The following is a 23,313-nucleotide window of genomic DNA, read 5'->3' on the forward strand; positions in this document are numbered from 1 at the left end:
CTTTTGTGGAAGAGGAAGAGAATCTTCGAATCGGTTGATCCGTTCGAGACTTATCGTGCGCACTAGCCAGACAGACGGAAGGTAGCCATGTCCTTCGATTACAAATTGTCTGAAATGAATTTCTTCGAAAAATACTTGGGGTCTAAAACCATTCTTTCGATAAATGACATTTTCGATCGTATAAAAGTGTGTATAACCTCGTTAGTCTTACTATCTCTACAAAGCAATTCTCAACCTTCAGGTATAACCATAATGTACAATGTTATATCTTCTGAGGTTTTCTATGGAAAGCATGCCTCTTGAGATCTCTAATAGACGAAAGACCTCAACCCTGGGCTTGAACCAACAGAATGTTTTTTAGGGTTCCCTATTGGCCAAAGGATGGTTGATGTCCTGTATAGACAGAAGACATCTTCAAACCTTTTATAGGCCGGGGACCCCTTGAGGCCTTCCGAACACCGAAAACCTTATGAAAATTCTAGAGGCAAAATACTATCAGAGATCTTGTATAAATAAACGATTTCTAGAGATCTTCTATAAACAGAAGACCTCTTAAGTCCATCTCTAACTTGAAAACCTCTCGTGGCCTTCTATAGGACATTCAATAGACAGAAGATATCATCATAAATGGTACTAAATTTGGTACAATTTGGATTCGGATAGACCTGGAAACGTGAAATTTGGAATTAAGATTACTGATGGAGTGAAGGATTGAGGTAGTTTTGGAAATTCGTACTTATGGGTACGAAAAGAACTAAACGGTACTGAATTTGGTACAAATTAGATTAGGGTGAAAGGATAGAGCTGGAATCGTGAAATTTGGAATTTAATTACTTTTGGAGTGTAGGACTGAAGTGGTTTTGGAAATTCGTACTTATGTGTTCGAAAAGTACTAAATGGTACTAAATTTGGTACAATTGGAGTTTGGGTAAACGGATAGACCTGGAAAGCTAAAATTTGGAATCAAGATTACTGATGTAGTGAAGGATTTGTATTGGGTTAAGGAATAGAAGTGGAATTCTGATATACTATTTATTTGTCAGGTTCATTGTTAGAGGTGGTCGTACAATAAGTGTACTAGAAGTATTAAATAATACTAAATAATTGAAATTTGTTGTGAGGATCACTGTTGAGATTGGATCAGAATGTTTATTAAAATCCGTCTTTAAATGCATAAAAGGATTCTACATGTAATACCATTGACATTGGGTGAACAAGTACAGCTAAAACTGTAACATTTGAGCTATACTCCTGGGTTTTAAAAAAAATTTTACTGAATAATGCACTATTGTTTCTAAATAATGTACTGAAATCAAAAAGTCAAACGTACCATTTCAACAAAATTGTTTTTATTTTTGTTGTCTATTCTGAACGTAATGTGTCTCAAAAATTAACTGTTATATATGTAGGGTGATATCTTTTGAATAAAGGTTTTCTACATTTTGATATCACAAATTCCAAAATTCGGTTGGAAAATGTGGATAAAATTTTTAAAATACCCATACCGTTCTAATAAAATATGGACTGGAATTTTAATTGTACACGCAGAGAAAAAATATTGTTGGAACAATCATATTCTAAGAGCAAAATAGTTTATTTTAAAATTCTTAAAATATGTATTGTTGGCGCAACAATATATTTTGTGTCATCATGTTTCCAAATAAAAAATATATGGTTGAAACAACAATATATATTTTCAGATTTTTAAAATACACTATTTTGCTCTTAGAATATGATTGTTCCAACAATATCTCTTCTCTGTGTGTAGGCCGCATTTGTAGTGTAGAGTTGTTTTTTGAAATTCGAACAAAACGTGTACGAATAGCACTTGAAAGAAATTAAATATCAACTCAAATAGGTATTAGTACATCAAAATTTTCTGTGTTGGCCATATTAAATATTGTTTATTTGTATATAATTCCTTTTCCGCATACGATCCATACTGGATCAAAATCTATCAAAATCCTTCACTTTTTGGGAATATTGTTAAAGAAATGTTCCAAATGAAATTTCACTATGAGTCTCTGAATAAAAGAAATCTGTAACCATAAAATATAATATTCTTAGCAGCTCCGGTTTTCGATATAGGGGTAGGGCCATATGTAACGTGACGAATGCCACGTACATTACAACAACGCCCACGTTCTGCCATTAACAGCGTAGCGTCAATAAGGCAAACAGCACACACATACAACAACATCCACTGTCCGCAAGTACTATCATAAGTGAGACAATACGCATTCAACAGCGCCTCCATCTACTTCAGTCGTGTAGTAGGGTTATTTGCTCACTTTAAGTAAGGCGGAATAATTCGCAATCACTCTGTACAACGTAAGCCTTTAGTATTTTGTTTTTCGCTGTTGGAGTCAGCTTGCTACTGCTGGGGGCTTGCTATCCACCAAGGCATTCCTGGGTGGTTTGTTGCGTTGGCAAATTTTGGAAGGGACTACCCATTGTGGCTGTCCCGTTAATAAATTGCACACAGTGAATTCTGTTTACTGTCCCCCACAGAGACTTCGGTTTCCTGTTCCACACAGAGACTTCGGTTTTCTGTCCCACACGGAGACTTCGGTTTCCCGTCCCACACGGAGACTTCGGTTTCCCGTCCCACACGGAGACTTCGGTTTCCCGTACCACACGGAGACTTCGGTTTCCCGTCCCACACGGAGACTTCGGTTTCCCGTACCACACGGAGACTTCGGTTTCCCGTCCCACACGGAGACTTCGGTTTCCCGTACCACACGGAGACTTCGGTTTCCCGTCCCACACGGAGACTTCGGTTTCCCGTCCCACACGGAGACTTCGGTTTCCCGTCCCACACAGGGACCTTGGTTCTTTGTTCCTAGTTATACGCAGTAGTCTGTATGAGTTCGTAGCTGTAATTAGTGTTGTATAGTAGTCGTTCCGAACAGAACAGCAGATCGTCGTCAACCCGCCCGACATCAATCAACACGTTCCCGATCACTACTGAAACGAATCAGCAACCAGGATCGTCGCTTCCGACCATCGACAACTATCGTTATCAGCCAGCATCGTCATCACCGATCCCCGCCAGCCGTCGGCGTTCCCAAACACCACCGAACGTCGTCACCCGTCGCCGTTCCCGAACAGCTTCGGACGAGTTACCGAACATCACCGAATCGTCGTCACCGAGCTTCGTCCACCGTCGTCGTTGCCGAACAACTGTAGCCGAGTTGCCGAGTCATCGTCACCGATCTTCGTCAACCATTTTCGTTCCCGAACATCACCGAGCTTCATCAACCATCGTCGTCCCCGAACAGCTTTTGCCGAGTTGCTGAACACGAACACATAGAGTTGATAAAGTTCCCGATCATCTACAAATCGTCAGCATCTGTCCTATCAGCATCCTCCCCTCCGAAGAAGGGCCAAAGTAATAATATCGCATTTCATTGAAGTAGAACTTGCTAGTTTCTTTTAAATCAATAAACTACTGATTTAGCCCCAAAAGGGAAAACACTAGTCTTTTAATTCATAAGGTTTAGTGGGTCCTTATGGAGCCCCTGGACGCGACTGGAGCTACCCCAGCCGTCGAGAAAACCACGTTACAATATTTTACAATTTTTCTCCAGATTGTCGTTGTGATTGAACACTACAAACAACTACTTAAACCATTTGTGGTGAATATATTTGAAAATCGGACCTGCCAAAATTGCGTATTTTTATATTTTTAACTGAAAGTACGTAGTTAGGATAGGCCATTGGTTGCTTATATTGTATGTGAAAATACGTGAGAGGTCTACGGCTATGGTGCAGTGGAAATATAGGTGTCATATGGGCTTTCACATGCACGATTTGGCATGGTCCAAAATAATATAATGATGGGAGTAACTGCTGCTCTGGTGACATTTTTGAAACGAAATTATTGCCCACATCATTCTCTGTAAAGTTGCCAAAGACACTATATACCTAAAATGCAATGATTCCATAATATCTTAACTCGAATATTTCGAAAAATATCTAGAAATGGACGGTACGTGCCCTGCCTACTTTGGTTACTTTTCGATGTAAACATTAAAAAACGCCGATACACGTGTATCATATTTTTAGCTCTACTTTCATAATCTACTTGGGGTTTCCCATAATTTTGAAAAAAATGAATTTTGTTGCACAGTATATTCTTCCCAAAATTCTTGTTATAATTTGGTCTTTATAGACGACGGAAATGTGGTCTCTGTAGAGTAGATGAGAGATAGAAAAATAATTTGCAATTGGTCTTTATAGTTCTAAATGAATGTGGTATTTGTAGACACGTTTAAAGTGGTGTTTATAGAAGAGCTGAATGGGGTCCTTATAAAAGATTTAAATATGGCCTTTATAGATAAGCTAAAAATTTCACAAGTCTACATCCTCGCATAGCCACCATTTCATTTTTAATGTTTTAGCTCACTTCCATAATTTTTTTTTTTCTTGTAAATTCGAAAAACCTTTTCCAAGAGAAAAATTGTAAACTTGCCTACAACAACATTCGGTACCAAAACGTTCCGTTAAGACCCTGTTTAAGGGAACAAGAACTTGTTGACATCCCAATATTTGAAACAATGCCTGCTTTCATCCGTGACTTAGATTTTTAGAAACAATAGAACAATAGAATAGATCCCCATACCTTACCCATAGAACAATAAGCTATAATTTTTCTACACTTTACTTTAATATTTCATTGATATTAAAAATCATACAGATAGTTACCACCAATTTTTGGCATACATTTGTGTGTGTTTTTGTATTCAATTCAAAACAAATCAAGTAGCAGTTCCTTCTAATTGAATTGCCTGTACCAAATTGCACAGACATATTGTATCTGTTACATCGAATAGAAAAGTACAAAATAAATTTCATTAAAATTCAATAAAAAACACAATATACATATGTACATATGTTACAATTATCAATTCATAAATTCTAACTAGAATTCATAACTACTTTTTTGGCAATATACATTTTGTTACTACACACATAAAGAAGAAAAAAAAACAAAATTTCAATATTTTATTGTATACTCATCAATCAATCAGTCAAACGATGATAGTAGAAGAAGAAAGAAAAAAAAAACAAGTGCCAAAAATAAAAAAAAAACATTTGGCATCAAAATATTTTATGATGCAATTCAATTGGTATTGGATGTGAAAATTGCATTTTATTTTATTTTATTTCCATTTATGGTTTTTGGGTATTGAAATTTTTGTTTTGGGGAAAAACTTAGTCAAAAAAATTTTTTAAAACACAGTATGTTAAAATTTAATATTGTAAAAAAGCATAAAAAATTGTAAAAATTTGTGTCCATTATATTTCAAAAAAAGCGTTGAAAATATTTTTCATTACTGAACTTTCGCTATTCTCATACATATGTATTTAACTCGCCACCCGTCCAACCCAGCAAATAACCATTCATTTTTCATTCATATCTTATGTGTATTTACCATGTATGTCTGTATATATGTAATTATAATGGTGTTTGTGTGTCTTTCTCTCTCTCTCCACCTTTGTCTCTCTCCCTTTCTGCATATATTATTTTATTACAGATTGATCTGGCCCCATCTCCCATGTACTCGACGAGTCCCATGTTTGCCACGAATACCATTACTGGTGTCACAATGTCACATCCATCACAATTGGCCACCTTTACCACACCCCACTCTTTGTATGCTCATAAACTAGTTTCAGCTGCACAACAACCACTACCATCCACTACGCACACACAATCACTACATTCCACACTATCTAGCCATCAACAACAACAGCAGCAGCACCACCACCACCAGCAGCAACAACATGCAGCAGCAGTGGCAGCAGCAGGTCTACTGCAAACAAGTGGTATCCTCTCAATGCATATGACACAACAGCCCGCACCCCCCACAGCCGTTTCCCATCACAATAGCCAACAACAATCCATCATTTGTGCGTCCCAAAAAAGGCCACAATCGCCTTTGGCGCAATCAGCATCAGTTAAAGCAACAGCTGGTGTGGCATCACCGGCGGCCACCTCCTCCTCTTCGGCATCATCGGCGTCGGGACAAATCAGTGGTGGTGGGGTCAGTAGTTTGTTACATTTACAGGGAAACGGCAGTATAGTGGGTGTTAGCAGTATGGGATCCTCAGGTGTCTATACTAACGAAGCGGTAAGTATATGAATATATTTTATTAAGTTTTTTTATGAAATACACAGAAAGCAATACATCATCCGAAACTGTAAATTAGGGTGGAATGAAAAACGTAAAAAATAGAAAATTTGAAATCAACAACTGCTGAAGAGAGTCTTTATAGACGAGTTGAAAAAAGTTTTTATAGGCGAGCTAAAGGACGTCTTTTTAGACGAGCTCAAGCGAGTCCTTATAGACGAGAAAAAGGAAGTCTTTATAGACCAGCAGATGGTGGTCTTTATTGACCGGCTGAAGGTGGTCTTTATAAACCAGCCGATGGTGGTCTTTATTGACCGGCTGAAGGTGGTCTTTATAAACCAGCCGAAGGTGGTCCTTATAGACCGGCTGAAGGTGGTCTTTAAAGACCGTGTGAAGGTGGTCTTTATAGTCCGGCTGAAGGTGGTCTTTATAGCGCAGCCGAAGGTGTTCTTTATAGACCAGCCGAAGGTGGTCTTTGTAGAACAGCCGAATGTGGTCTTTATAAACCAGCCGAAGGTGGTATTTATAGACCAGCTGAAGGTTGGTCTTTATATACCAGCTGAAGGCAGTCTTTATATACCAGCTGAAGGCGGTCTTTATAGACCAGCCGAAGGTGGCCTTTATAAACCAGCTGAAGGTTGGTATTTATAGACCAGCTGAAGGTTGGTCTTTATAGACCAGCTGATGGTTGGTCTTTATAGACCAGCTGAAGGTTGGTCTCTATAGACCAGCTGAATGTTGGTCTCTATAGACCAGCTGAAGGTTGGTCTTTATAGACCAGCTGAAGGTTGGTCTTTATAGACCAGCTGAAGGTTGGTTGGTCTTTATAGACCAGCTGAAGGTTGGTTGGTCTTTATAGACCAGCTGAAGGTTGGTTGGTCTTTATAGACCAGCTGAAGGTTGGTTGGTCTTTATAGACCAGCTGAAGGTTGGTTGGTCTTTATAGACCAGCTGAAGGTTGGTTGGTCTTTATAGACCAGCTGAAGGTTGGTTGGTCTTTATAGACCAGCTGAAGGTTGGTTGGTCTTTATAGACCAGCTGAAGGTTGGTTGGTCTTTATAGACCAGCTGAAGGTTGGTTGGTCTTTATAGACCAGCTGAAGGTTGGTTGGTCTTTATAGACCAGCTGAAGGTTGGTTGGTCTTTATAGACCAGCTGAAGGTTGGTTGGTCTTTATAGACCAGCTGAAGGTTGGTTGGTCTTTATAGACCAGCTGAAGGTTGGTTGGTCTTTATAGACCAGCTGAAGGTTGGTTGGTCTTTATAGACCAGCTGAAGGTTGGTTGGTCTTTATAGACCAGCTGAAGGTTGGTTGGTCTTTATAGACCAGCTGAAGGTTGGTTGGTCTTTATAGACCAGCTGAAGGTTGGTCTTTATAGACCAGCTGAAGGTTGGTCTTTATAGACCAGCTGAAGGTTGGTCTTTATAGACCAGCTGAAGGTTGGTCTTTATAGACCAGCTGAAGGTTGGTCTTTATAGACCAGCTGAAGGTTGGTCTTTATAGACCAGCTGAAGGTTGGTCTTCATAGACCAGCTGAAGGTTGGTCTTTATAGACCAGCTGAAGGTTGGTCTTTATAGACCAGCTGAAGGTTGGTCTTTATAGACCAGCTGAAGTTTGGTCTTTATAGGCCAGCTGAAGGTTGGTCTTTATAGACCAGCTGAAGGTTGGTCTTTATAGACCAGCTGAAGGTTGGTCGTTATAGACCAGCTGAAGGTTGGTCTTTATAGACCAGCTGAAGGTTGGTCGTTATAGACCAGCTGAAGGTTGGTCTTTATAGACCAACTGATGGTTGGTCTTTATAGACCAGCTGAAGGTTGGTCTTTATAGACCAGCTGAAGGAAGGTAATTTTCAGAAAGGATTTATAGGAGCACCCTTTCTTTCAGAAAGGGTCTAAAGGAGCAGCCTATAGGAACACCCTTTCTTTCAGAAAGGGTCTAAAGGAGCACCCTATAGGAACACCCTTTCTTTCAGAAAGGGTATAAAGGAGCACCCTTTCTTTCAGAAAGGGTCTAAAGGAGCACCCTATAGGAACACCCTTTCTTTCAGAAAGGGTATAAAGGAGCACCCTTTCTTTCAGAAAGGGTCTAAAGGACACCGTTTCTTTCAGAAAGGGTCTAAAGGACACCGTTTCTTTCAGAAAGGGTCTAAAGGAGCACCATTTCTTTCAGAAAGGGTCTGAAGGTTACCCTTTCTAAGGAGCACCCTTTCTTTCAGAAAGGGTCTAAAGGAGCACCCTTTCTTTCAGAAAGGGTCTAAAGGAGCACCCTTTCTTTCAGAAAGGGTCTAAAGGAGCACCCTTTCTTTCAGAAAGGGTCTAAAGGAGCACCCTTTCTTTCAGAAAGGGTCTAAAGGAGCACCCTTTCTTTCAGAAAGGGTCTAAAGGAGCACCCTTTCTTTCAGAAAGGGTCTAAAGGAGCACCCTTTCTTTCAGAAAGGGTCTAAAGGAGCACCCTTTCTTTCAGAAAGGGTCTAAAGGAGCACCCTTTCTTTCAGAAAGGGTCTAAAGGAGCACCCTTTCTTTCAGAAAGGGTCTAAAGGAGCACCCTTTCTTTCAGAAAGGGTCTAAAGGAGCACCCTTTCTTTCAGAAAGGGTCTAAAGGAGCACCCTTTCTTTCAGAAAGGGTCTAAAGGAGCACCCTTTCTTTCAGAAAGGGTCTAAAGGAGCACCCTTTCTTTCAGAAAGGGTCTAAAGGAGCACCCTTTCTTTCAGAAAGGGTCTAAAGGAGCACCCTTTCTTTCAGAAAGGGTCTAAAGGAGCACCCTTTCTTTCAGAAAGGGTCTAAAGGAGCACCCTTTCTTTCAGAAAGGGTCTAAAGGAGCACCCTTTCTTTCAGAAAGGGTCTAAAGGAGCACCCTTTCTTTCAGAAAGGGTCTAAAGGAGCACCCTTTCTTTCAGAAAGGGTCTAAAGGAGCACCCTTTCTTTCAGAAAGGGTCTAAAGGAGCACCCTTTCTTTCAGAAAGGGTCTAAAGGAGCACCCTTTCTTTCAGAAAGGGTCTAAAGGAGCACCCTTTCTTTCAGAAAGGGTCTAAAGGAGCACCCTTTCTTTCAGAAAGGGTCTAAAGGAGCACCCTTTCTTTCAGAAAGGGTCTAAAGGAGCACCCTTTCTTTCAGAAAGGGTCTAAAGGAGCACCCTTTCTTTCAGAAAGGGTCTAAAGGAGCACCCTTTCTTTCAGAAAGGGTCTAAAGGAGCACCCTTTCTTTCAGAAAGGGTCTAAAGGAGCACCCTTTCTTTCAGAAAGGGTCTAAAGGAGCACCCTTTCTTTCAGAAAGGGTCTAAAGGAGCACCCTTTCTTTCAGAAAGGGTCTAAAGGAGCACCCTTTCTTTCAGAAAGGGTCTAAAGGAGCACCCTTTCTTTCAGAAAGGGTCTAAAGGAGCACCCTTTCTTTCAGAAAGGGTCTAAAGGAGCACCCTTTCTTTCAGAAAGGGTCTAAAGGAGCACCCTTTCTTTCAGAAAGGGTCTAAAGGAGCACCCTTTCTTTCAGAAAGGGTCTAAAGGGAGCACCCTTTCTTTCAGAAAGGGTCTAAAGGAGCACCCTTTCTTTCAGAAAGGGTCTAAAGGAGCACCCTTTCTTTCAGAAAGGGTCTAAAGGAGCACCCTTTCTTTCAGAGAGGGTCTAAAGGAGCACCCTTTCTTTCAGAAAGGGTCTAAAGGAGCACCCTTTCTTTCAGAAAGGGTCTAAAGGAGCACCCTTTCTTTCAGAAAGGGTCTAAAGGAGCACCCTTTCTTTCAGAAAGGGTCTAAAGGAGCACCCTTTCTTTCAGAAAGGGTCTAAAGGAGCACCCTTTCTTTCAGAAAGGGTCTAAAGGAGCACCCTTTCTTTCAGAAAGGGTCTAAAGGAGCACCCTTTCTTTCATAAAGGGTCTAAAGGAGCACCCTTTCTTTCAGAAAGGGTCTAAAGGAGCACCCTTTCTTTCAGAAAGGGTCTAAAGGAGCACCCTTTCTTTCAGAAATGGTCTAAAGGAGCACCCTTTCTTTCAGAAAGGGTCTAAAGGAGCAACCTTTCTTTCAGAAAGGGTACAAAGGAGCACCCTTTCTTTCAGAAAGGGTACAAAGGAGCACCCTTTCTTTCAGAAAGGGTACAAAGGAGCACCCTTTCTTTCAGAAAGGGTACAAAGGAGCACCTTTCTTTCAGAAAGGGTACAAAGGAGCACCCTTTCTTTTAGAAAGGGTACAAAGGAGCACCCTTTCTTTTAGAAAGGGTACAAAGGAGCACCCTTTCTTTCAGAAAGGGTACAAAGGAGCTCCTTTCTTTCAGAAAAGGGTACAAAGGAGCACCCTTTCTTTCAGAAAGGGTACAAAGGAGCACCCTTTCTTTCAGAAATGGTCTAAAGGAGCACCCTTTCTTTCAGAAATGGTCTAAAGGAGCACCCTTTCTTTCAGAAAGGGTACAAAGGAGCACCCTTTCTTTCAGAAAGGGTACAAAGGAGCACGCTTTCTTTCAGAAAGGGTACAAAGGAACACCCTTTCTTTCAGAAAGGGTACAAAGGAGCAACCTTTCTTTCAGAAAGGGTACAAAGGAGCAACCTTTCTTTCAGAAAGGGTACAAAGGAGCACCCTTTCTTTCATAAAGGGTACAAAGGAGCACCCTTTCTTTTAGAAAGGGTACAAAGGACCAGCTATATTATAGACCAGCTGAAGGTTGGTCTTTATAGACCAGCTGAAGGTTGGTCTTTATAGACCAGCTGAAGGTTGGTCTTTATAGACCAGCTGAAGGTTGGTCTTTATAGACCAGCTGAAGGTTGGTCTTTATAGACCAGCTGAAGGTTGGTCTTTATAGACCAGCTGAAGGTTGGTCTTTATAGACCAGCTGAAGGTTGGTCTTTATAGACCAGCTGAAGTTGGTATTTATAGACCAACTGAAGGTGGTCTTTATAGACCAGCTGAAGGTTGGTCTTTATAGACCAGCTGAAGGTTGGTCTTTATAGACCAGCTGAAGGTTGGTCTTTATAGACCAGCTGAAGGTTGGTCTTTATAGACCAGCTGAAGGTTGGTCTTTATAGACCAGCTGAAGGTTGGTCTTTATAGACCAGCTGAAGGTTGGTCTTTATAGACCAGCTGAAGTTGGTATTTATAGACCAACTGAAGGTGGTCTTTATAGACCAGCTGAAGGTTGGTCTTTATAGACCAGCTGAAGGTTGGTCTTTATAGACCAGCTGAAGGTTGGTCTTTATAGACCAGCTGAAGGTTGGTCTTTATAGACCAGCTGAAGGGTGGTCTTTATAGAGCAGCTGAAGGTTGGTCTTTATAGACCAGCTGAAGGGTCGAAAGGAACAAATTTTCTTTCAAAAAGCCTCTATACGAGCACCCTTTCTTTGAAGAAGAGTCTATAGGAGCACCCTTTCTTTGAAGAAGAGTCTATAGGAGCACCCATTCTTTGAAGAAGGGTCTATAGGAGCACCCTTTCCTTTAGGAAGGGTCTATAGAAGCACCCTTTCTTTTAGGAAGGGTCTATAGAAGCACCCTTTCCTTTAGGAAGGGTCAATAGAAGCACCCTTTCCTTTAGGAAGGGTCTATAGAAGCACCCTTTCCTTTAGGAAGGGTCTATAGAAGCACTCTTTCCTTTAGGAAGGGTCTATAGAAGCACCCTTTCCTTTAGAAGGGTCTATAGAAGCACCCTTTCCTTTAGGAAGTGTCTATAGAAGCACCCTTTCCTTTAGGAAGTGTCTATAGAAGCACCCTTTCCTTTAGGAAGGGTTTATAGAAGCACCCTTTCCTTTAGGAAGGGTCTATAGAAGCACCCTTTCCTTTAGGAAGGGTCTATAGAAGTACCCTTTGCTTTAGGAAGGGTCTATAGAAGCACCCTTTCCTTTAGGAAGGGTCTATAGAAGCACCCTTTCCTTTAGGAAGGGTCTATAGAAGCACCCTTTCCTTTAGGAAGGGTCTATAGAAGCACCCTTTCCTTTAGGAAGGGTCTATAGAAGCACCCTTTCCTTTAGGAAGGGTCTATAGAAGCACCCTTTCCTTTAGGAAGGGCCTATAGAAGCACCCTTTCCTTTAGAAAGAGTATATAGAAGCACGTTTTCTTCCAGAAGGGTTCTATAGAAGCACCTTTCTTTCAGAGAGTGTCTATAGTAGCACCTTTTTTTCAGAAAGTGTCTGTTATTTTTAAACGTTAGCTTGAAATAGAAGGGATACGACAAATTACAATCCCATAGAAGAAGTTTTTTTTGGGAAGGAATCTCTAAACAATATTTTGAGACTGATATTTTGAAGTTGTAGACATGTAGTCTTTTTTGGCAGCAGCGATGTTTTATGACCGTCGGAGGGAGGTTGTCAACTAGTTGGATTTATTGCCTAGGTGAAGAGATCTCCTAAATGTGAGATTTAACGATTAATAAGACAGAGAGATATGTAAGTCTATAATTCTATAATCTCCTTATTAAAGAGAACAGTGCCTGGTTGCGTATATGTACTGTCGTTATTAATACGCCATGTGTTATACCATATAAAATATTTGTATTTTCTTCTTTTATTAGTTTTGCTTCTTTTTAATTTTTTTATTTATGACCTTAAGGCAAACAAATAAAAGAACAAGATACTGATCAAAGATCAACAATATTATGTGAAAAATAAAATATTTGTTTCTAATTATTTCTTTATTTTAAAATTTCCCATTTCAGGCCGCCGCATCTGGTCTCCTCAAAACCGTACCCGAAGAAATTGTCCACCATCAACTGAATGGTGAGAGTATTATTATGACCCAGGATCGTAACAATGGAACACGATTCTGACGGTAAATGTCACAAAAACGAACAACAAAGGCAACAATAATTTAAAATTAAAGTTTAAACCTAAAATGTAAACGTAACATAAAAATGGACAAGACAATGAACCTCAGAATAAAAAAATATTTAAATTCATTAAAAAAGAAAAACAAAAAAGAAAACAAATTTTTTTAAACAAAAAATACAGAAAAAAAACTCAAAACTCAATTTCACAAAACAAAACCTCATGTTAGGAAAAAAGGAAATAAAAACTAGACAGGCCATCAAAATTATAACAAAAAACCAAAACTTAACAGGAGTCCCCTTTTAAAAGGAAATAAAAAGGGAAATCTAGGAAAAACAAACAGTAACAGTTTAAAACAAAAAACATGACTAATGTAAACGATTTTAGCTAAATAAAAGAAAAGAAAATGTTAAAGAAATCATACAGAGACAGAGAGAAAGAAATACTCAATTAACTGCCTTTTTGCAAAGACAAGAAAATAACAAACAGAAATAAAACAAAAACAACTTAACTAAAAACAAAATAACTAAAATAAACGACAAAAAAATTCCAATAAAATAAACTAAAATTTATTTAAACAAGCATTTAATATACAGTAACAACAACAAAAGACAACTACAAATTTAAGTATAACTATGAAACTGTTAAGATTATAAACCATAGGCAGATATTGGAGACAAAAACCAAAACAAAGAATGAATATAAACTAATTTAATTAAACAAAATAATAATAATAAACGAAAAACTAATAATAAGAAATTATTATAATAATAAATTACAAGAATGTCAAACTTCAAAACTAACTATCCCCGATCCATGGAATTCCAATTCCATAATGTGTAAATTAAATTCTTATAATAATCTATGTAAAATTGTAATTAATTGTAATTTTTATTTTAATAAATTAATTAAAGAAATTGTTAAAAAAACGAAACATACAAAAAGAAACAAAATAAATGAAAAGATGTTTTACTTTGTATGGATGAACAATAGGGGTAAGTATGAAAATATATGGGGTCAATGGAACGTATAATTATTGTCAATAGTTATACGCCTCAAAGGCACAGAAAAATATTTTGGTTTTTGGCTCAGAAAGCATAAAATTATTATAGGCCTTAAGATCATGGTAAGTATTTCATAGGAGGAGTCTTTTTAGGCGCCTATACTAACAAAGCGGTAAGTATATGAATATATTTTATTAAGTTTTTATGAAATACACAGAAAACAATAAATCATACGAAACTGTAGATTAGGGTGGAATGAAAAAAGAAAGGCAGAAAATGAGAAACTTAGAAAAGAAGTGCAGGTGACAGACTAAAGTATTTACAGACGAGCTGAAGGCAGACTTTATAGACGAGCTGAAGGGAGTCTTCATAGACGAACAGGAGGGAGCCTTTATAGACAAGCAGGATTAAGTCCTTACGGACGAGCAGAAGGTGGTTTCTATACGCCAGCTGAAGGTTGGTCTTTATAGACCAGCCGAAGGTGATCATTTTAGACTAGCTGAAGCTTGGTCTCTATAGACCCGCTGAAGCTTGGTCTCTATAGACCCGCTGAAGGTTGGTCTCTATAGACCAGCTGAAGGTTGGTATCTATAGACCAGCTGAAGGTTGGTCTCTATAGACCAGCCGAAAGTTGGTCTCTATAGACCAGCCGAAGGTTGGTCTCTATAGACCAGCCGAAGGTTGGTCTCTATAGACCGGCCGAAAGTTGGTCTCTATAGACCAGCCGAAGGTTGGTCTCTATAGACCAGCCGAAAGTTGGTCTCTATAGACCAGCCGAAAGTTGGTCTCTATAGACCAGCTGAAGGTTGGTCTCTATAGACCAGCTGAGGGTTGGTCTTTATAGACCAGCTGAAGGTTGGTCTTTATAGACCAGCTGAAGGTTGGTCTTTATAGACCAGCTGAAGGTTGGTCTTTATAGACCAGCTGAAGGTTGGTCTTTATAGACCAGCTGAAGGTTGGTCTTTATAGACCAGCTGAAGGTTGGTCTTTATAGACCAGCTGAAGGTTGGTCTTTATAGACCAGCTGAAGGTTGGTCTTTATAGACCAGCTGAAGGTTGGTCTTTATAGACCAGCTGAAGGTTGGTCTTTATAGACCAGCTGAAGATTGGTCTTTATAGACCAGCTGAAGATTGGTCTTTATAGACCAGCTGAAGGTTGGTCTTTATAGACCAGCTGAAGATTGGTCTTTATAGACCAGCTGAAGGTTGGTCTTTATAGACCAGCTGAAGATTGGTCTTTATAGACCAGCTGAAGGTTGGTCTTTATAGACCAGCTGAAGGTTGGTCTTTATAGACCAGCTGAAGGTTGGTCTTTATAGACCAACTGAAGGTATCTTTCAGAAAAATTCTATATAAGCACCCTTTCTTTCAGAAGGGGACTATAGAAGCACCCTTTCTTTCAGAAAAGGTCTCCAGAAGCACAATTTCATTCAGAAAAGTTCTATAGAAGCACCCTTTCTTTCAGAAAGTTCTAAAGGAGCGCCCTTCCTTTCAGAAAGTTCTAAAGGAGCGCCCTTCCTTTCAGAAAAGTTCTATAGAAGCACCCTTTCTTTCAGAAAAGTTCTATAGAAGCACCCTTTCTTTCAGAAAAGTTCTATAGAAGCACACTTTCTTTCAGAAAAGTTCTATAGAAGCACCCTTTCTTTCAGAAAGGTTCTATAGAAGCACCCTTTCTTTCAGAAAAGTTCTATAGAAGCAACCTTTCTTTCAGAAAAGTTCTATAGAAGCACCCTTTCTTTCAGAAAAGTTCTATAGAAGCACCCTTTCTTTCAGAAAAGTTCTATAGAAGCAACCTTTCTTTCAGAAAAGTTTTATAGAAGCACCCTTTCTTTCAGAAAAGTTCTATAGAAGCACCCTTTCTTTCAGAAAAGTTCTATAGAAGCAACCTTTCTTTCAGAAAAGTTCTATAGAAGCACCCTTTCTTTCAGAAAAGTTCTATAGAAGCACCCTTTCTTTCAGAAAAGTTCTATAGAAGCAACCTTTCTTTCAGAAAAGTTTTATAGAAGCACCCTTTCTTTCAGAAAAGTTCTATAGAAGCACCCTTTCTTTCAGAAAAGTTCTATAGAAGCACCCTTTCTTTCTGAAAAGTTCTATAGAAGCACCCTTTCTTCCAGAAAAGTTCTATAGAAGCAACCTTTCTTTCAGAAAAGTTCTATAGAAGCACCATTTCTTTCAGAAAAGTTCTATAGAAGCACCCTTTCTTTCAGAAAAGTTCTATAGAAGCACCCTTTCTTTCAGAAATTGTCCATAAAAGCACGCTTTCTTTTAGAAAGGGTCTATAGAAGCACGTTTGCTTTCAGAAAGGGTCTATAGAAGCACCCTTTCTTTCAGAAAGGTTATACAGAAGCACCCCATCTTTCAGAAAGGGTCTATAGAAGCACCCTGTCTTTCAGAAAGGGTCTATAGAAGCACCCTGTCTTTCAGAAAGGGTGTATAAGCACCCTTTCTTTCAGAAAGATTCTACATAAGCACCCTTTCTTTCAGTAAGGTTCTATATAAGCACCCTTTCTTTCAGGAATTGTCCATAAAGCACGCTTTCTTTTAGAAAGGGTCTATAGAAGCACGTTTGCTTTCAGAAAGGGTCTATAGAAGCACCCTTTCTTTCAGAAAGGTTATACAGAAGCACCCTATCTTTAAAAAAGGGTCTATAGAAGCACCCTTTCTTTCATAAAGGGTCTATAGAAACACCCTTTCTTTCATAAAGGGTCTATAGAAGCACCCTTTATTTTAGAAAGGGTCTATTAGAAACGTTCTATAGAAGCACATTTTCTTTCAGAAAGTGTCTATAGAAGCACCTTTCTCTCAGAAAGGCGAGTTTTATTTGACGAGCTGAATAGAGTTTTTATACACTATCGAAAATGAAATTTAAAGACGAGCCAAAGGGAGTCTATAAAAAGACGAGATAAAAGAAGAAAACGAATCTTTAAATACGATATGAAATTAACTTTTATAGAGAAGCGAAATGGAGTCTCGATAGACCAGCTAAAGGGGGTCTTTATAGACGATCGAGTCTTTATAGATGTGATGAAGGAAGTATTTTTGGGCGAAATGAAGAGAGTCTTTAAAGATGAGATGTTGACAGTCTTTATTGACGAGCTGAATACATTCTTAATGGATGAGTTGAAGACCAACTGAAGAAAACCCTCATAGACGAGCGAAAAGAAGTCTTTATAGATAAGCGAAAGCGATATTTCTAGACGAGAAACGGGTAGTGGTTATGGACGAACAAAAATAAGTCTTTATACACGTACTGAAAATAATCTTTTTAGACGAGTTGAAAAGAGTATTGTTAGACGATTTGAATGCAGTATTCATAGACTTTAGCTTGTCTGGACTTTAAAGAGAAGCTGAAGAAAGTGTCTGTAGACAGTATCTAAAGACGAGCGAAAAGGATGTATATTGACTAGCGAAAGTGAATCTTTAAAGATGAGTTGAAGGAAACCTTTATAGACGAGGGAAAAGGAGTCTTAGTAGAACACTTACATACTTAGTTGGCCCATTACAGAACATTTGTTCCGTAGACCGAACTAAGAAAAGATCTCCATTCCTCTCTGTTTTTCGCTTGACTTTTTGGAATACCGCGCCTTTTCATTTCTTCATCCACTTGTATGCTCAATCGAAGCTTAGGCCTGCCAATTCTGCGTGCACCGCCATGTGGCATGTATTCATACACCTTTTTAGCGGGTTCATCATCGCTCATTCTTACGGTATGGCCTAGCCAACGCAATCGTTGCATCTCGATACCATCAATTTGGTCTTTTCGCCGTTTACCTCCAGACCCACTTTTGCAGATTCTGCTTCGACCTTCCTAAAGGTATCAGTTACTTCCTTTACTGATCATCCCATGATGTCTATGTCATCAGCATACGCAAGTAACATGTGGCTATTGGTGTAAATTGTGCCATTTCTTTTGACATTTGCATCTCGTATTACCTTTTCCAGCAAAATGTTGAATAGGTCACACGAAAGGCTGTCTCCTTGTTTGAAACCTCTTTTGGTACAAAATTCTTCGGAGTGGTTCTTTCCAATTTAATCTGAGGACCTAGTATCAGTTAAAGTCATCTTACAAAGCCGGATGAGCTTTGCGGGGATACCAAATTCAGACATTGCATGGAATACCTTTGATCGGAGAGGACTGTCGAAGGCTGCTTTATAATCGACAAAAAGGTGGTAGATGTCGATTTGCATCTCTTGGGCCTTCTCTAGGATTTGCCGCAGGGTAAATATCTGGTTAATGGTGGACTTGTCAGGTCTAAAGCCGTACTGGTATGGCCCAATTTTTTTTTTTTTGTTGACCATTGGCTTTAGTCGTTCGCACAATATCCCTGACACTATCTCATAGGCAATAGGGAGAAGACTTATGCCCCTATAGTTGGATGCTCAGGTTCCAATCGTCGGGTAAGCGTTCTTCCTGCCAGATGGTGCTAACTAGCTGATGCATACACCTTATCAGCGCGTCGCCTCCGGTTTTGAACAGCTCGGCTGGTAAGCCATCGGCTCATGCTGCTTTATTATTCTTCAGCCGGTTGATTGCTGTTTTTACCTCATCTTGGCCGGGCGGTATACATTCTATACCATCTTCTGGTTTTGGATCTGTGGTATCATCGTCTTCGCTACTATTGGATACCAGCAGATTGGAGAAATGTTCCTTCCATATCCTGAACACGCTATCTGTATCCGTTACCAGATTACCTTGCTGGTCTCTACAGGAGGATGTGCCTGTACTACAGCCATCTGTTTGATGTTTCACTCTTTGGTAGAATTTTCGGACTTCATTATGGCTGCTGTACATCTCGATTTTTTCACACTCCCGCTTTTCCATTTCTCTCTTTTTCTTGCGGAAAAGACGTTTCTCTTCTCTCCTTTTCTCCCGATATCTCTCTCGTGCGCTACGCGTTGCTACTGATTGTAAAGTAGCTCTATATGCCGCATTTTTCTATTCGGTAGCAGCACGACACTCCTGGTCATACCATGAATTCCTTTGTGGAGGTCTCTGGAATCCAAGTACTCGTATGGATTTTGCGGCTGTTTTCATGGAGTGGGCAATATTTTGCCATTGTGTTGTTATGTTATCGGGACAAGGAGTGCTGACGTTAAGCACTTGGGCTAGTTGAGTGAAATATGCTGTGGCTATCTGTTGTGTTTGCAGCCTATTGATGTCCATCTTCCGTGTTGTGTCTGTTCGTGTATTTGCAACGTTTAGACGGGTACGTACCTTTGCTGCAACAAGGTAGTGGTCCGAATCAATGTTTGCGCCTCGGAACGGTCGTACATCCAACACCCTGGATGAATGTCTTCCATCTATCACAACATGATCAATTTGATTACTTGTTTTTTGATCTGGAGACAGCCAGTTGCCCTTATGAATATCGAGATGATTAAATCTGGTACTGCTAACTACCATGTTTTTTGCAGCTGCAAAGTCTATCAGCCTCATACCATTGTCAGATGTTTCACTGTGGAGACTGAATTTCCCGACTGTTGGGCCAAAGATATTTTCCTTTCCAATTTTGGCATTAAAATCGCCTAGAATGATTTTAATGTCATGGGCAGGGCAACGGTCATATGTTTCTTCTAAGCGCTCGTAAAATATATCTTTGGTCTGTTCGTCCTTTTCTTCAGTGGAAGCATGAGCGCAAATAAAGCTGATGTTGACGAATTTAGCTTTTATTCGAATTGCAGCAAGTCCTTCATTCACTGGGGTGAAGCTGGATACCAGATGTTTTAGTCTCCGACTAACTACGAATCCGCAACCAAACTCATGCTTTACGTCATGGCAGCTATAATACAGTGCGTCACCTTTAGGTGTTGTTGTGACGCCTTTCCCAATCCATCGTATTTCCTGTATGGCAGTAATATCGGCCTTGTACTTTTCAAGTACGTCTGCCAATGCGAAGACTGCACCTTCTCTATAAAGAGTGCGAACATTCCAGGTGCAGATTCGCAGATCATGGTCCTTAAAACGTTTGCGGGGTTCGTCAACTTTAGAGGGGTTTGTTTTTCTTTTCTTTAATTTTTTTCATAGTAGACTGTTTTTTTTTCTAGGGGAGGGTTACTAACCCTGCGCTCAAACCCAAGCTTTTAACGTTCTTATGGGTGAACGTGCGGCACATTTTAGCTCACTACCTTTAACGGGTGTTAAAGGCAGTTCCCCAGGTGACACCACGGGGAGGTCAGTGTCCACTTGATATGAAAGAGGGACCAAGATAAGTCCTGGGCTTTGCCATGTTAAAACCGGTCAGGACCGTTTTTTGGTATCTTCCATCCCCTACGTCACTCACCTTAGTAGAAAACACAAAGGTATATTTCCAGACCAGCAAAGAGTAGTTGTTATGGACAATCAAAGGGGAGTCTTCATAAACGAACGAATGGAATTCGTTTCAGACGTTCTGAAGGAAGTATTATTAGACGATTTGAATGGAGCCTTCATAGACGATCTGAAGGTTGATTTTATAGATGAGCTGGAGGAAGTCTCTATAGACGAGCGAAAAGGAGTCTTTGCAGACGAGTGTTTAAAGACGAATGAAAGGGTGTCTTATAAACGAGCGAAAGTTGGTAGTTATGGATGAGGTGAAGGAATTCTTTCTTGGTGTCTTCTTCTACTTTTCCGTTTAACTCCTTGAGGGGCATAGGTCCTCTACAAACATCCTCCAGGATTATCTGCCTCATTTGCTATTGGTTTTATTTCGCTCCATGATTTTCCGGTGGATTCTAACTCCTTCACAAGACTCACGAAAAGGAGCCTTAGTAGAACAGACAAAAGTATATTTCCAGACGAGCAAAAGGTAGTGGTTATGGACGTGTCAAGGGGAGTCTTCATAAACGAGCAAATATAAATCTTTTCAGACGTTCTGAAGGATGTATTATTAGACGATTTGAATACAGCCTTCTTAGACGAGCTGAAGGTTGATTTTATAGAGGAACTGGAGGAAGTCTCTTTAGACGAGCGAAAAGGAGTCTTTGCAGACGAGTGTTTATAGACGAATGAAGGGTTATGAATGAGGTGAAGGAATTCTTTCTTGGTGTCTTCTTCTACTTTTCCGTTTAACTCCTTGAGGAGCATAGGGACTCTACAAACATCCTTCAGGATTATCTGTCATTTGCTATTGCTTTTATTTCGCTTCATGATGGATTCTAACTCCTTCACAAGACTTCTTTTCCGCGAATTTTTCGGTCTTCCTTTGGGGATTCCAATATAAGGCTTGAAGAGATCGGAATTGCTTAGTAGTTTTGAATTTAAGGCTGTTGTTGTCAACCAGGTTTCGCACCCGTAAAGTAATACGGATAAAACGTTCGATTTAAATATACATTTTTTGTATTCGTCGATATTATTGAGGAATTCCAGATGGTCCGAAATTGATTAAGGGTTCCGTTAGCTTTACCAATTCTATTTGCGATGTCGGCTTCCTCTCCGACTTCGACTGCAATTATACTTCCGAGGTAAGAGAATTTCTCCACGAAATTGATCGGTTCTCCCCCAATTAAAAATTGGGTTGGGTTAATGGCATTAGTGCTTATTGCTTTGGTTTTACCTATGTTTATCTTAGGTCATGCACAAGCTGACTTTGCTACTAAGTCATTGAACTTTGACTTATCGCAGTGTTTTGTGGACAAAAGACATACGTCATCTGCATAATCCAGGTCCTCCAGATTCACCGTTAACGTCCATTGAATTCCTAGATTTTTTTGATCGATTGTGTCAGTGAAGATTTTGTCGATGACCAGCAGAAAAAGAATAGGTGAAAGTAAACAGCCTTGTCTTACACCCGACATAGAAAAAAAAACGGTTCTGAGAGGCGTCCATTGTGTAGAACTCTGCACTTAAAGCCTTCATATTGCGATTATATGAGGTTGATCAATTTATTGGGGATGACAAGCAAGCTAAGATTACTCCATATTTTTGGCGGTAAACACTATCGAAAGCAGTAGAATAATCAACGAAGGCAGGGTATATATGGGTTTGCCATTCTTTTGTTTGCTCCATTATGACACGAAGTTTATTTATGTGGTCAACACATGATTTATTTGCCCGAAATCCTGCCTGCTGCATACGAAGTTTAGATTCAACTGTTGCACTTATCCTATTTAAAAGGATTTGTGTCAGAATCTATGATGGTATTGATAACAGTGATATTCCGCTGTAGTTCTTACACTGAGAAAGATCTCCTCTTTTGGGATCTTAATTATTATTCCTTCTTACCAGTCTTCTGTTAGTTTTTCTTCTTCCCATATTTTGTTTATTTGTGGGTGGAATATTTTGGCCATCTGGCCGGGGCAGCATATATATTTCTGGAGCTATGCGATCATAATCTGGTGATTTATTATTTTTTAGTTTCCTTGCAACGTTTTCAATGTCAAATACATCTGGACAGTTGGTGTTTATATCGAGGAATGCTGGTTCTATAATTTCTGTTGAGTCTAGAGTAGAAGAGATATCTGGATATTTGTTCAGAGTTTACATGAAATGGTCTCACCATCTTATTATTTGATCATTGGTATTCGAAAGGAGAGTTCCATCTTTAGATTTTATTGGCCTGTCTGATGAAATATTCTTTCCAATGAGTTTCTTTGTACATTTAACTTTTGTAATATTTTGTCCGAACATAGTTTAAGTTCGAAGATGGGTTATATCGGCCCTCTTCTTCCGGTACCTCCCCAACAAAAGTTGGAAAATGTTCGGAAAATTTTTGCGAACGATAGCTCTTGAAGGGAGTATTAGATTTGGTCCATACTTTACACATCGTGAAATTTCCAACCAACTTAGATGAGGTTCCAATATGGACTCAATCGGTCCACCCCTTCGGATACCACCCACACAAAATTTCGGAAAAGTGCAGTTTACGACCTGCTCTCAAATCACTTTGAGTTTTGCTGTAGCAACTTGTATTCGCTGCACCTCATACGACGGTACAAATTGCATCAGGGGCAAGTCCATACTTCCTGAAAATATAGCCTAAAATTTGCAAAACAAAATCCTATGACACCGTGTGTAGTGGTTGGAGCGCAAGATAACTCTCGAACGGATCTGCCGATTCGGCCTTCGTAATATTTTGTCCAAACTTAATTTAAGTTCGATGAAAAGCCATATCGATCCACTCCTTCAGGTACCTCCCCTACAAAAGTTCAAAAATGTTCGGAAAAATTGTGCACACGATAACTCTTGAATGGAGTAACCGATTTGGTCCATACTTTACACATCTTAATATGTCTACCAGATATAGATCAGGTTTAAAAATGAACTATATTTGTCAACTCCTTCAAGTACCTCCCACACAAAATTTCGGCGAAATTCACATTAAGGCCCGCTCTCGAATCACTTTGATTTCTGTTGAAGCAACTTGCATACGACGGCAAGAGTTTTTTAAACGCAAGTCCATAATTCTGGAGGAAATAGCCCGAAAAGTTCAAAAAACCCCTATGGTACCGTGTTTAGTGTTC

At 39.5% G+C, this 23,313-nt stretch overlaps 1 protein-coding gene across 2 annotated transcripts in view; it reads left to right on the forward strand.

Moving 5' to 3' along the window:
• LOC141404970 (uncharacterized) overlaps nucleotides 1-13,062 on the forward strand; it is a 1,496,028-nt gene extending 1,482,966 nt beyond the window's left edge. The window contains exons 18-19 of one of the 2 annotated variants that reach the window (XM_073988846.1): nucleotides 5,541-6,137; nucleotides 12,763-13,062. In XM_073988846.1, coding sequence (XP_073844947.1) covers nucleotides 5,541-6,137; nucleotides 12,763-12,873 — 708 coding nt within the window. In that variant the 3' untranslated portion in view covers nucleotides 12,874-13,062. The remainder of the gene's footprint in view (nucleotides 1-5,540; nucleotides 6,138-12,762) is intronic. The other variant, XM_073988845.1, reaches the window with a different exon arrangement.
• The last annotated feature ends 10,251 nt before the right edge of the window (nucleotides 13,063-23,313 follow it).

Source organism: Musca autumnalis, unplaced genomic scaffold (genome assembly GCF_047663935.1).
Source record: "Musca autumnalis isolate F117 unplaced genomic scaffold, ASM4766393v1 scaffold_5, whole genome shotgun sequence".
NCBI lineage: Eukaryota > Metazoa > Arthropoda > Insecta > Diptera > Muscidae > Musca > Musca autumnalis.